The sequence below is a fragment of the Lemur catta genome, chromosome 7 (genome assembly GCF_020740605.2).
Source record: "Lemur catta isolate mLemCat1 chromosome 7, mLemCat1.pri, whole genome shotgun sequence".
Taxonomy (NCBI): Eukaryota; Metazoa; Chordata; class Mammalia; order Primates; family Lemuridae; genus Lemur; species Lemur catta.
Genome location: NC_059134.1, coordinates 47,107,850 through 47,122,183, shown reverse-complemented (window position 1 = coordinate 47,122,183; position 14,334 = coordinate 47,107,850). Strand labels below are relative to the sequence as shown.

At 46.5% G+C, this 14,334-nt stretch overlaps 1 protein-coding gene across 1 annotated transcript in view; it reads right to left on the bottom strand.

The window, feature by feature from the left end:
* ME3 (malic enzyme 3) overlaps window positions 1-14,334 on the bottom strand; it is a 189,263-nt gene that overhangs the window by 22,815 nt on the left and 152,114 nt on the right. Inside the window, exon 7 of the mRNA XM_045557175.1 lies at window positions 3,986-4,095. Coding sequence (XP_045413131.1) covers window positions 3,986-4,095 — 110 coding nt within the window. The remainder of the gene's footprint in view (window positions 1-3,985; window positions 4,096-14,334) is intronic.

Sequence of the window (14,334 nt, the reverse complement as noted above, 5' to 3'; positions counted from 1 at the left end):
CCATGTTGGACCCTTAGACGTGGAATTCCTCGCCAGTCTTCTCATTGCCCTTGTAGCAATGAGAACACACCTCACAGGCTTCTGCTCCCATCACTAACCAGCTGTGACCATGGGCGGGTCCCTTCCATCGCTGGGCCTCATTCTCAGGTCTGTGTGCTGCAGGAGTCAGAGGAGGGCATGGGGACAAGGAGGAGAAGAGGACCAGAGCAGCTGGATGCCAGGAAGCAGCGACACTCACACTCATGCAGCTCTGGAATTTAGTCCTTAATGAGAAGACCCTCTCCGCCACCACACACACACACACACACACACACACACACACACACACACACACACGCACGCACACACACACACACGCACACGCACGCGCACACACACACACACACACGCATGCGCGGGAGCAATAGGCAGTTTGATATCACTGAGAGTGGGGAGAATTCCAAGTCAGAAATAACTAGCTTCTAGTCCCAGCTTTGTGTCTGTCTGGCAGTGTGGCCGTGAGCTAGCTTTAACCCCTTAGACTTCAGTTTTCTTATTAGTGACATGGGACGGCTATGTCTGTCTTCCCACGAGGGGAGGGGGTTGTTGCCAGGAACTTGTGAGATAGCGTGGATGGAAAGCACGTTTTCAACCTAAATTTCTGTGTGCATGCAAAATATTATTTGGCACAGTTTAGGTGCCCTGGGAAGCAGATTCTGAGACATGGAGTGTCGGGGATGTTTTTAGGAAGTACCCTTGTGGGAAGGAGGGGAAGGAAGCAGGATGGGTCCAGGGCAAAGCTGAGCTGCGACATAGGCCCTGAAGCCTCAGCCAGCCTCACGGGGAGCTCGAGCTGTCCTGCACTGGACTGAAATAGCTGGGCCTTTGTACCCTCATCCCTGGCTGAGGATGGCCCCAGCACGGCAGGACCGTGGGTGAGGTGGCTTTCTGTAGCTGAGGCTCTGCCTGATGTGCGGACAGCCCTGCTGTCAGCCGGGGCAACAAGCCCTTCCTTGCAGGAGGATCTGGGCAGTGCCTGTCCACGCCCACCTCTTTATTGTTGTTAATGACATGGTCACACCTAAATGCCAGGCTGCACGGATCAAAGTGCCACCGCCCTTCCAGCACTACCTGCCAGCTCTCCTCATGACTTCCAGATTGACGGCTTTAGTCTTTAATTTCTGAGAAAAGAATGGGAAATTCCTCTTTTGTTTACTGTGGGACCCAGAAAACTATTCCGCCTGGCTTTGCCTGGGAGCGAAATAGACTCTAGAAGCAGGCCATAAAAACCAATGAATTTAAACAAATGAATTGATTTAATTGAAAACAAAAAGCTCCATGTGTATCCATGCAGTATACACGTGTGAATATGTGTATACATCTGACTATGAGCACATGGGGTGTTCAGAGTAGACACACCACATGAATGGGTGGGTGTGCTTGCAGAATGTGAGTCTCTGTGTGTAGATATCATTCATTCATTCATTCTTTAAACATCTATTAAGCATCTATGATGTGCCAGGAGCTGGGGAACGAGAATAGATAAGACGTGGTCCTGCCTCTGGAAGGAAGCTCATCATCTCGTGCGGAGGCAGACAACACAGTACGGGCATTCAAGGTACAGGGTGGTAAGAGGACTAACGGGGGGAACACCTGGGTGGGTACTAAATCAAACTGGGGGAGCAGGGGCTGATGTGCAGCCTCCCCTGGGCAGGAGACCCAGAGCCGAGTCTTGAAGGGTGAGTAGGAGTTGCTCCGGCAAAGACGATGGGAAAGGGTGAGCGGGACTTTCACACGCAGAGAGGGATGACCGGTAAGGAGGTCACAGGAGTAAAAGTGAAGGCAGGGTCAGAGGAGAAGAGAGATCGTGAAGTCTTATGTTTTCAGTGAAGAAGTGTGAACTTTCTCATGAGAGGGGGCGGCACGGTGAGTCATATTTTCATCCAGCGGCACATTCTGGCAGCAGTATGGGCGGATGGGGGCTGGGGCACTGCAGGGCCCGGCTGTGTTCCTGTGAGTGTGTTTATGAGGATGTATACACACATGGCTGTCTGTGTGTCTGTACAGCTGGAGACTGTGCACCAGGTGCGCCGGCTGCATGGACTTGATTTCCACTCCCACCTTCTGGCCTTGGGAGCCCAGTGGGCTCAGGGGCCGGCTGTCCTGCTGCTGACTCATGTGTGAGTGGCATGCCAGGGGAGCTGGGCAGGGGCTGGCGGCAGGTGCTTCCTCCAGGGCCACACACACACCCTGCCCGCCCGGGCTGACAGTAGGGGACTGGCAGCAGGGAGAGAATGCTTTCCTCCCCTAGCCAGTCTTCCTGGATGGCACTGTCCTGCCCTGCCTGTGTCCTGGCTGGTGCAGTGACACTGGGCTCACCCTGCCAATGCCTGTCCCAGGCCCGGGCATCAGGGCAAGGTGGAGACGGAGGGAAGACAGCTGGTGGGGAGGAGCTGCTATGACCCAGCTTTCCCCTTCTGGGTCTCCTCTCTCTGGGCATTCACTCTTCAGACACTGAAGTCATATATTTTGAACTTAATTATCTAGCAATGTGTTGTAACTGTGATATCTTGCCTTTTAAAAATTTATGACACCCAATACAAAAAATCATCTACCACATTTCTTATACCCTGTAATGACCATGAGAGGAAAAAAGGCACTTGGTTTGCCATATAAGACCTGGGAATGGTATGGTGAGTGGCCATGAACTTGGAATTTAGAGTTCAAATGCCTGGCTCAAATCCCAACTCTACACTTAGTGGCTATGAAAGTTACTTACTCTCTGTGCCTCAGTTTCTTCATTTATAAAACAGAGGTGCTAATATCTCATAAGATTAAATGTATAAAGTGCTTAGAACAGTGCCTGATTTATAATAAGTATTCAGCTATAAACCTTAGCTATTATTATCTGGGTTTGGGTACTCTTAGGTCTATCCCTAACTCACCTGATGAAAAGTTATGATCTCTTTGTGCTTCTAGAGAAAACATCTGGCAAGACAAGAAGTTGGCCAATCTTTATCTCCAAGGACAAACACCTGCCCCCCACCAACTTGTTCTTTCTATCTGACATAGATCTTTTATTTTAAATGATTTTTCTTGGCAAACTTCATTTATTAAATAATAACCTATGTGGACTCACCAAGATTTCTTTTGGGCTTTGCCAAATGCTAGGAATAGCTCACAGTGTTCCTCCCTGTGAAATCCTGGATCAGTTGAGATAATTCTTGAGAGGCCAGTCTTTCTACTCCACCTTCATAAACTAGCACCTCCACAGCAAGAAGCAAGTGCCTTCAGATATTTCTGGGCCATAGAATAGGTAACCACGTGGACCCTGAACAAGAAGATGCCTCATGTTGGCTTTTGAAATGCTCTGTGTCCCTGGTGCCAGTGTCTGTCAGGGTAATCCTTCTGTGCAGCACACATTCCAGCCAAATTCAGAGAAGGAATTTTCCTGACTCCCTGACAAGGATACACCAGGAAAATCCAAAAGCAAGTTCTTATGGCTGGGGAAGGCCATTTTTATGATGACTGATGTTTTGGTCCAATGAGTACTATGTGCTAGTACTTTCTATACATTAGCTCTTTAAATTTTCACAATATTCTTCCAAGGCAATTATTACCATCTCCATTGAATAGATAGATGATAAAACTGTGGTCAGAGAAGTGAGTTGTCCAAGTTCAACTAGCTAGTAAATTACAACAATGTTTAGAATTTCTTACATATATTAAATCACATAATTCTTACCTACCTCTGCAGTAGTAATGATCCCCATTTTATAGAGCAGGATACTGAGGCTTAGCAAAGTTAAGGGACTTGTTTGAGGTCACAGAACTAAGAATTAGCCAAGTGGGAGTTGACTACAAGTTTAATGTTCTTTCTTCAATAACTGCTGGCAGCAAACCAGCTATGAGGTGAGGCTCCTTCCCCACCCCTTAGGCATCCTGATGAGGTTTGAAAAAAGGTGTTAAGTCTCCAGTGGCTTTGTCAAGTGGGGTGGAAACTTACCTTGGATGTCATCATTGAACATGCAGTACTTGTTGCGGTATTTGTTGAGCAGGCGGAAGGCGTTGGCATTGGCGAAGTCTTCAAATTGGATGAGGCAATTTATTCCAAACCTGTGTGGAGGGAGAGGAAAAAATGCACCTCCCCTTGAAGCAGACTCCTGGAAGATCCTAGCCTACACTGGGGAGGGGGGAGGTGCAGGCCAGCCGGTAAGAGGTGGCCTAGTTCCTTCACCTAGGTTTTTGCCACCTGGCTGGCTCCTGGACTCCTAGGCTTGGAGCCCTGCCTGCCCCATCGTGGACAAGGATGGGGAAGGGAGAGAGTAGGGCACTGGGCTTGTGGTCAGCCAAGCCAACATTATTGTAGCTAATGTGGGCTGGTGGGTCCCATGGGCTGCCATAGCAGACCCCAGCAGTGCCAGGATGGCCGAGATGGGACCTGCCTTCTCTGTAGCCTGTGGCCACCTGAGATCCCCAAAGAAGGCTCACGCCAAATGCAAGGACATGCAAAGAGCCCAGCTTTCCCACCACAAGTAGCTGGGGAGCCTCTGTAGCCTCCAAACATCTCTCCTGCTGGACCCTGAGGCCTGGAGTTCCTCCACTAGAGACCTCTCTGGGTTCAGGCATTAGTCCCTGGTAAGATGTAAGGAAGGTTAGGAAAGGTCATTCATTACATTAAGCCACTGTCATCCACTAACATCTTGGCGAAGGTGTTCTCCAACTTGCAGGTACAGAAGAATCAGTTAAAGAGCTTGTTTAAAAAGCAGGTCACCAGGCCCATCTCACAGGGAGTCTCACTCAGTGAGGGTGGCACTGGGGTCAGGAACCCACATTTTAAACAAGTATCCCAGATGGTTCTGATTCTGACAGTCTAGAGACCTTCAAGAGACACTGCCTTGGTGGGGGAAGACAATGGCCGTGAAGCTGCTTGCTATGTCTTATTTAAAATCTACCCTAGCATTGCCTCCTAGAATTCAGGGTCTTCCTAAAAAGTGACTGGGTTAGCTAGAGTTTTATAACCCATTTTCCTTTTAACGATTGTCTGTAAGGAAGCTGAGAGTGAAGTTTTCTGCTCATTTGTAATAGGCCCCCCAGCCTATGCCTTCTGCACGCAGATTTCCTCCTTATTCCATTCTTGCTCTTTGATCCCGGTGTTTGATAGTTTTGTTGATGGCTCTTAGCCCTTTTTGGAAGCAAGTGTGGTATGAATTATTAAAAATCACTTAACACATGGACAAAAAATTAGTTTCATTTCGGGTCAATTCATGACTAACAGAATCTGAGGTCATGTTCATTGAGAAAAAATGTCCCGATTGATCTGTAAGGAGTCTGAGGGCACGTGGCAGGGACAAGTGGCCTCCCATTCCAAACTGGTATGAACTACAGGCTTGGGACCAGCTGTAGAAAGATTTATTACCTTGTTAGACAAGGTGGCCAGGGCACCCACTTGGTGGGCTTCCTATGCTCTTGGGGCATCTTTCAACTTATTTATTTTATTTATTTTTAATTTTTATGAATACCTAATAGTTGTACATATTTATAGGTTACACATGATATTTTGATACAAGCAAACAATGTGTAATGATCAAATCTGGGTAACTGAGATATCCATACCCTCAAACATTCATCATTTCTTCGTGTTGAGAACACTCCAAATCTCCTCTTCTAGCTATTTTGAAATATACAATAAATTATGGTTAACTAAAGTTAACTAGTGTGTGACTGCACACTAGATCCTGTTCCTTCTACCTGTTATTTTTGTACCCATTAATTGGGGCATCTTTCTTTTAATTTTATTATTTTTTTTAAATTTCAAAATATTAAGGGGGTATAAATGTTTTTGTTACATGGACACCTTGTATAATGCTGAAGTCAGGGCTTTCAGGGGCATCTTTCTGATGAGGCCGTGGCTGTGAGGGAATGAGGAGCATTGAAATGGCCCAGAAAACATTTTTTCCAACCTCATAATTTTGTGCATGGCTTACCCCACCCAGCAGAAATGCTAATAGGTGGGCAAATATTTGCTCCTGCCATGGTCCTTCCAGAGCCTTAGCTGGTCAGAGCTGCTGGTGGGGGTCCTTGGAGATGGGATCCTGTCACAGGAGCAGAAATGCAGAGGCAGGGACTTGCCACAGTTGGGACTAAGAGTGGTGGGTGTGGGTCGGGAGGCCTGTAGGCCTGACCTGGCTTCCCACACACAACCGAGTGACCTGCGTGTGTCACTTCACTGCTCGATTCTGTCTCGGTTTCTCAAGTGTCAATGGGCACAATAATATCTGCCTGGCCAGCTCCTGTGGGCTGTTGTGAGGGTTAAAAGCTGAGGGTGATGTTTTCCCTCCAGCATAACTGAAAAATAAAAATTGTATATATTTAAGCTGCACAATGTGGTGATTTGATATAGGTGTACATTGTGAAATGATGACCATAACCAAGCTAATTAACAAATCCATCACCTCACATAGTTTCCACTTTTTTGTGTGTGTGGTAAGAAAACTTCAGATCTATTCTCAGCAAACTTCAAGTATATAATACAGTATTGTGAACTAAAGTCTGGGGGTGCTTTTTAGACTGTAAAGTGCTCAACACAAGTGTCATTCTGGCACAACTCTTATTCACAGTCATAGAGCAAGTGCTGATAGGGTTGCAGTGGGGGCTCACTGTGTCTCCTGACCACCATCCAGCTCTCTTTCCCTTGTACTAGGAATAGAAATGACAAATAAAACCTCCCATGCACAAATATAATGCCATGCTCGCCAGGCCAAAATTGACTGTGAATTTTTGTTCAGGGTATGAATTTCAAGTATTTGGATTGGGAAGGGGGAACAGAATGTCTTTGGTTGCTGGTGACATTTTGCTATATATAATTCCTACAAGACTCCCAGTGTTGCTCCACAACTGGCCTGGAGCTAAAATACTGAAAAGGTCAGACAACAAAACAATGTAATGAACGTTCTCTGTCTCTGTCTCTGTCTCTCTCCCTCACACACACACACACACACACACACACACACACACACACACACACACAAAACCTTTAAGCAACACCACCACTCATCTGCTGAGGTAAAAATAAAGCAAGAATTATAAATAAGTACTTTTGTTCAGTACCTGATACTATTTCATATTTAATTCAGCTTTATATAAGAAATCCTGCTCCCTCCCATGGAGCAATTTGACGTCATATAGAGTAAAACCTCGTTAATTCAGGTTACTTTAATCCTAACTTGGAATTGCATAAAAGGCTACTTGGATCACCCATCCAATAACTTGGACTCAGAATTCCTAGGACTTTTTGGATTTAAGGACCTCTGGAACCCCTATCCACCTTGGACACCCATCCCCATGGCTGCTCCCTGGACCTTTTATCACCAGAAACCACTCCTACTCTAGGATTTCATACTGTCCCCTCAGTCTCTGACTGTAGTCTCTCCTTCCACGTCCTCTCCACTACACCTGCTCTCTGTCAGCATCGAGACCCATGGGCCCTTCACCATGTTATCCAAGTCCCTCAGCCTCTCCATTACGGCTTTTCATAAAACTGGATCACTATCCAGTCTGAACAAAAGGTGGTTACTTCAGTGACTGTCTTAGCACCATCCATCATCCATCCATCCATCCATCCATCCATCCATCCGTCCAATCATCCATCCATCTATCGATCATCCATCTAAACACCATGCATCCCTCTATCATCCATTCATCTATCCATCATCCATCCATCCATCTGAAAACATCTAGTGGGCACTTATGGTGAGCCAATACTGTAGTTCAATGTTTTAGGAAGAGGTGGATACATGAAGAAGTTGGTGGAAATTTAGTGTTTTGAGCTTGCAAAACCAAAATTTCAAAGTGGAAATTTAAATGGCTTAGTGAAAAAAATGTTCTCAATTTCATCCATGTACATCCAAATTATACGTAAAAAAAATCTTCTCAATTTCATCCATGTACATCCAAATATAGATAATAGGCTTTCACCATAACACTAATTTAAATGTTAGTTATCAATTGCTTTTCATATTCACTAAAATACTAACAACAATGGTAAATAGCTAGCCTTTATTGAGTGTTTGTTACCTGCTGGGTAATAAATCATGCTGAACTCTTTATGTACATTAACTCAATTAATCTTCACATGACCTTATGATACAGATGCTGTTTCCAGAGAAGAAACTCTGAGCTATAGAAGGCAAGTTATTTATTCTATTGCTCTTGGTGAGTGGTAGAGCTGGAATTTGAATCTGGCTCTATCTGACTCTAGAATCTGCCTTACTTTACTTTTAATACCAATACAGATTTGCAGAAAATAAGGCTAAATATGTAATCAAGCTGGATTTCTTCCCCCATTGGGAAAGACAGTGCCATATGGTGAAGAAAACACTGAACAGAGAGATAGGAAAACTGTGTTCTTTCTCTGTTTCTGACAAACACTAGGAGTCTTGGCTGAGTCCCCTTTGTCTCTCTGGGTCTCAGTTTCCTGGTCTGAGAGCTTTGGAGGAGTAGCATAAGCTACTTAATATATGGGGTTGGAGTTAATACACACTAGGAGCTTCACTCAGATAGTTCTACAAGGCCAAAGCCGGGAGGTCAGACCATGTGATAAGAAAATCTGGAGAGTCAGTGTCTTAGAGCCCTTGTTGTGTTTACACAAACCAGATCAGCTGGGTGGGTAGGGCTGAGGAGCCACCCTCCAGGAGCACCCCAGGGGTTCCGCTCAGGGCCCCCTACTCAGGGCTCTGGGCAGTTTCCTGATTTTAGTTCTGGCAGTGGCCTTGCTGTCCTCCTGTCCTGCCAGAAACCACCCTTACCCAGGAGGCTCCTGCTTATCTGTCCCCTTCTGCACTTTTGAACTCTTTACCCTGTAGCCCTGGCAGCAGCTGAGGAACATCTGATGCTTCTCCAGTGGGGAATTTCTGCCATAGAGAGAAAGGCACCTCCCCAAGCCACACACAGAGCTGCACAGACTTCTCAACCCTGGGGACTCATCTAGGAAATGGCCTTGGAGCTGCCAGGGAAGGCCTTCCAAGGCCAGGGATCACTTAAGGACACAAGGCTGATGGGTGGATGTTTGATATTTTTCCCCCAGCGCTTAGGCAAGGGGAAGCCTGCAAATGGTGACCTGTGCCTAGGGGTCCCGATGAGCTCTGTGCAACAGTATGACAAGACCTGGGCCATAATCAACAGAACCTGGCACCTGCCACCTGTGATATAGCCTCCCAAGGGCATGGAGGGTCCAAGGTGGCTGGCTGTTCTGCCATTCCCTCCAGCAAGCTGACCAAATGCAGAGTGAAAGATGCTGGTAGAGCAGAACATTCCAGGGCTGCAGACCTGGTTTCTCTCTTCCATAGGTCAGGACCTGCCATTTTTTCACACACCTGGGCCTGACCTCTTTCAGGCCTGAACAAACATAAGGGACCTGGGAGGAGCAGGTGAACTTGCTCAGCCTGTCTCTAAATAGAATGACTAAAAGCTACCACTCATATTTCCATGGGAGTCTACTCTGATCCCTCAACAAAACACACACGTACAAGATTCCCACAGCAGAGTGTTTAGTGGGAATATCAGTTGTAACCCAAGGGAAAACTATTTTTTTTCCTTCCAGGAATTAAAAATTATAGAATCATGAAAACCCTAGGTCTTTTTTTCTATTTTATATATTCCATTAAACTCTACTCCCTTGAGATGCTCTTAGAAAGAGGTTCTGTGATTAAATAAGGTTGGAAAACTAAATATTCTCTATAGCAAATATAATATATGATAAAGGCTCTGAAAAGTTGGGCATTAAGAAATCTGTTTAACCCAGTATTTTCTAAACTTACTTGACCAGAGACTTTACCTCACTGCATCCTACCCTCCCTACCTATGGTGAGGCATATTTTGAGATACATAACTCCCTGAAGAAAGAACTTTGTACAGGCAGGGCTGGGTAGATTCAAGGCAAAGCCATCTCTTCTTGGGATTACCACAATTGGTAGAATCCTGGAATGACTGATTTCATCTCCTTCGAGTTTATTCCTGCTTCCCCAATCCATCCTCTATGTCTCTCTAAGCACAAGCAGGCCACTTATTTTCTGAAAATCCTAAAAGGGCATCTGCTGCTTTGGGGTTATGTTCAATTCCTTAGGTGGTGTTCACTTTGACCACAACACACACCCATGTCAACACCTGCCACTCTAGACACATTTTGCTGCTTCCCAACCACTCTTGGCCCTTGCACAGTCCCATGTCTTTGCTCAAGCTGCTGGTTCTCTCTGCCCAGAAGGCCCCTTTTTGCCCAGGTCAACTTCTTCTTAAACTGTAAGGCCTAGCTCAAATGGCACCTCTTCTAGGAAGCTTTCCCTGACCCATCTTTTTCCCTACTCTTAGGATAGTGCTAATTCTTCTCTTCTCTGGGCTCCCATAATATTTTGGACATATCTATAACAACATATGCAGCATTGTATCATAATTGTTTATTGACATCTGTTCTAATTCAATTAAAGAAATGTGTTGGGCAAGGTATCTTCTTTGTGCCAGGTGGTATACTAGGTATGATATAAAAATTTCATTCAACAAACATTTATGAGTGTCCACTGTAAACAAGGGATTATACTACTGGTAAAATACAAAGACAAACATAAGGACCTCATTGTCAAACCAGGACACAAGAAAATAAAAAAGCATTTGCAGCACACTGTGGCAGGGGTAATAATAAAGGTATGTGCTGGGCACATGGAAAGCCTCAAGGAGGGCAGGCAGCTCTGCTGGGGGGAGAGATGGTGAGGGCTTCATGAAGCAGGAGGCTCAGAGGCGGGGATTGAGGAAGAGCAGAGGTTCCCAGACACACCCTGAGCGAGTGGGGACAGGGGAGAGAAAAGGGCGTCTCTGGCAAACTGGACAGCATGTGCATGTGGACTGAGGGAGTATGGCGCCTCCCTGGAGCTGCGGGAAAATACACAGAGCTGGATTTTGGCAGAGGCGGGTGAGGAAGGGGAGGAGGTGGGGAGAGACAAGGCTGGGGGGACTCCAGGGGCCACCCCTTTACATGTCTGTGTAAAGAGCCAAAATAGTCTGGAGGGCAATGAGGACCCACTGTGGGGCTTTTGGGCAGGAAGGTGGTATGTGTTTTAGGAAGCTCATTCTGGCAGCATAGTGGATGATGGATGGACAGCTGGGAGGACATACTGGAGACACGGACATACTGGAGCATGTAGCTGCAGTGAGAGATCATGAAGTCCTGGTGTAAGGTACTGGGGACACCAAGGGAGAGAAGGTTTGGGTAAAAGATGTTAAGGAGGTAGAGAGAGAAGGAAAGGCAGAGTGTGGGGGAGTGGAGAGAGTTTTGAAATCAAGTAGGTATGGCTCCATCACTTATTAAATGTGTGACCTTAGGCAAGTTATTTAACACAAATTTCAGTCTTCACTGATAACAGAGTAGGATAATAATACCTCTCTTGCCATCCTGTTGTGAGAGTTAAATGAGATAATGTATATAAAAATCCTGGCACACTGTAGGCATTGAGTCCACAGAGGCAATGATCATTAAGGACAGGATTTAATAACAGCCAGATGTGGAGATGAAGGAGAAGGAGGAGTCCATGGTAGGGTCCTTTCCTCATCGAGGCTGAGGATAGGGAAAGATGGGAAAATTTACTAGGTAAGGCAGACTTCCACACGTTGAGCCTGAGGTGCCATGGGACGTTCAAATGGATGTGTTCATGAAGCAGTAGGCTCTGCATGAGGTTTGGGAGAAAGGAACACGCAGCTCAGGGCACTGTGAGACGTTGAAGACATGGGATTGGATGAGGCTCCTCAGGCAGCATGTATAGTGAGCAGAGAGCAGGACCAAGGACAGAACCCTGTGCTACACCTACAACCATGGAGCAGAGAGAGGTGGTGGAAGAGAGTCCAGCCAAGGAAAGTGAGCAGGAGACCCACCGAGATGGAAGGTGGCCAGCAGAGCAGCTGCCACAGGAGCCATACAAGGGGCTGTGGTCAGGAGTGTCAAATGCTGCCGAGATGTCAAGTGAAACAGGTACCACAAAGTGTCTACTGGAGTCGGCATTTAGAGGATCATTGGTGACCTTTGCAGACTACTTTTGGTGGAGTGACAAGGAGGGAACCACGCAGCATGGGGTTAACGTGTACATGGAAAGAAGGAAATGTCGATGATTACAAATTTCAAGAAGCTTGGCTATGAAGTAGGTGACAGCCATTGGGGGCAGGACTGAATGATGGATTTGTTTTTAAGATGGGAGATGTACATGTGAGATAAAGGGACCAGGATGGAGGAGAGATGAGGCGATCTCATCACTCTGCCACAGACATGTATGAGGAAGGTAGGAGTGGGGCATGGCAGGCAGGAGTTGGGAAGGGATTCAAAAGGATAACAGGGAAGATGTTCTGTGGGTGAAGAACTGGATGCCAGGATTGGAGAAAGAGGGAACACTGAGCCTGAAAAGGAGAAGGGCAGGTGGAATGAGGCATAATGATTGTCTTCAAACACAGGAATGGCTGTTCTGTGAGCAAAGAATTAAGCAGACTTATTTTGTGTAGCCTTGAAGGAAAAAGCAGAGGCCATGGTGGAAGTCAGAAGGACACAGATTTCAGTGCCATATAAGGTAGAGATTCCAAACACTGATCAGAAAGAGGCTGCCGGTCACTGGAGCGAGTCTGTGGTCACCAGAGCTCCACTTGGCACGAAAGTCATGGAAGGGATCCCAGCCCCGGGTATGAGGCCCTTCCCTTCCCAGCTCCCAGGCAGGGAGATTCCATGGTGTGTCTAGACTGACGGGCTCCTCTGACTGGCATTCTGGCCTAAGGGGGAAAACCCCCATCAGCTAGCAAGACAGTCACAGGAAGCAGCAACTTCTTAGCAAAAATTCCAGGATAATGTGACCATTCCTCAGTCATTGCTCTGGCGGCAAGTCCAGGCCACACAGAAAACACTCAGGAACAGTTTGGCTTTCCTCCTGCATTTCCCTGTTTGTCCAAGTTCCTGGGCAAGCACACAAATGGCGCCAGAAATCCCAGGGCTGGGAAGAGGATGGTGGCTGATCTGTTGACCTATTGACCTCTCAAAGGTCGGTGGCCAGCACTGAGTTTTTCCTCTAGGGAATACTAACTGACTCCACAACCTCCTGTTCATATAGCCCATGTGCTTTTTTCAGCCACTAACCCACTGGCTAGCTTGGGGGCTTCTGCATTTATGCCAGCTCATATTTGCCCATAGATTATGCATATTGAGTTGTCACGAGACCATCGTGGATGTCTTCCATGAAGCTTCTATGATTCTGATCTCTCTATTCAGGTGTATTGCTGTAGTATTTGTACCATATAGTCTGACGTGCAATCATATCTTGAACCTGCTCAGAGTTTAACTGACCCTCTTTTATAGAATTGGCTAAATTCTACCTTGAATTATGACAATTAGTCTGGGGGTGAAAGATAGCAAAGTAGGAAAACTCAGTCTGTGTTTGTGGGCTTTTAGGACCCAAGTTGAGCCAAAGTTAGAGAGGGGAAGAGAGGGAAAACACCAGACCAAGTTAGGTAATGGACTGGATCAAAGCAGGCACTCAGGTTAACACGGATGAGCACCACTGGCCAGGAGCATTTTCTCAGCCAGGCTGGGGAAGCAGCGAGTCCTTGAAGGCAGGGGCATTCTCTTATTTGCCATTGTATGGCATGACAGTGAAGAATGAGCTTTAACTGACTACCTTTCCAGTACCCTGCTCTGGACAAATCAGTCCCAGACACCCACGTTGGAGAACCAAACATGCTAGTGCATCCCCCGTGCCCTGTGCTTGTCTAGGCTCAGTAAATACTTGTTAAGCATGAATGAATGAATGCTGGAGAACAGTCCCTCTCACAGGAGTGCCCAGTTGTACGTATTCCACATGATATCACCAGCTCCCCACTGAGTGGAGCTACATGCTCCTCTTCTAGAGGCCACAGTGGAAACTACCTCTGAAGCACAATACCTGAGGCCTCTTCCTTTACCCTCAAGGATTCAAGTTAACAAGGATGAGTACCACTGGCCGGGAGCATCTTCCCAGCCGGGCTGGGGAAGCAGGCCGGCAGAGGGTCTGTAGTCAAAGACCTCAGGTTTTGAAGTCACGTGGATTTGAGAGTCTAGTGGGATGATTTTGGTGAATTACTTAAACTTTACGAACCTCAGTTTCTTGATCTTTAAGGATTGCCATGATAATTAAATGTAAAGCACCCAGCACAATGTAGGTGCTCTACAAAATTCAGTTGCTAGCTCTTTCCTGGGAATAAGGCCATGACTTTTAAAATCCAACTAAATGCCCCAGGTCTATCAGCCTTGATCAACACTACGGCAGGGCCATTAGTTAGGCACATGTTAAATCTACATAA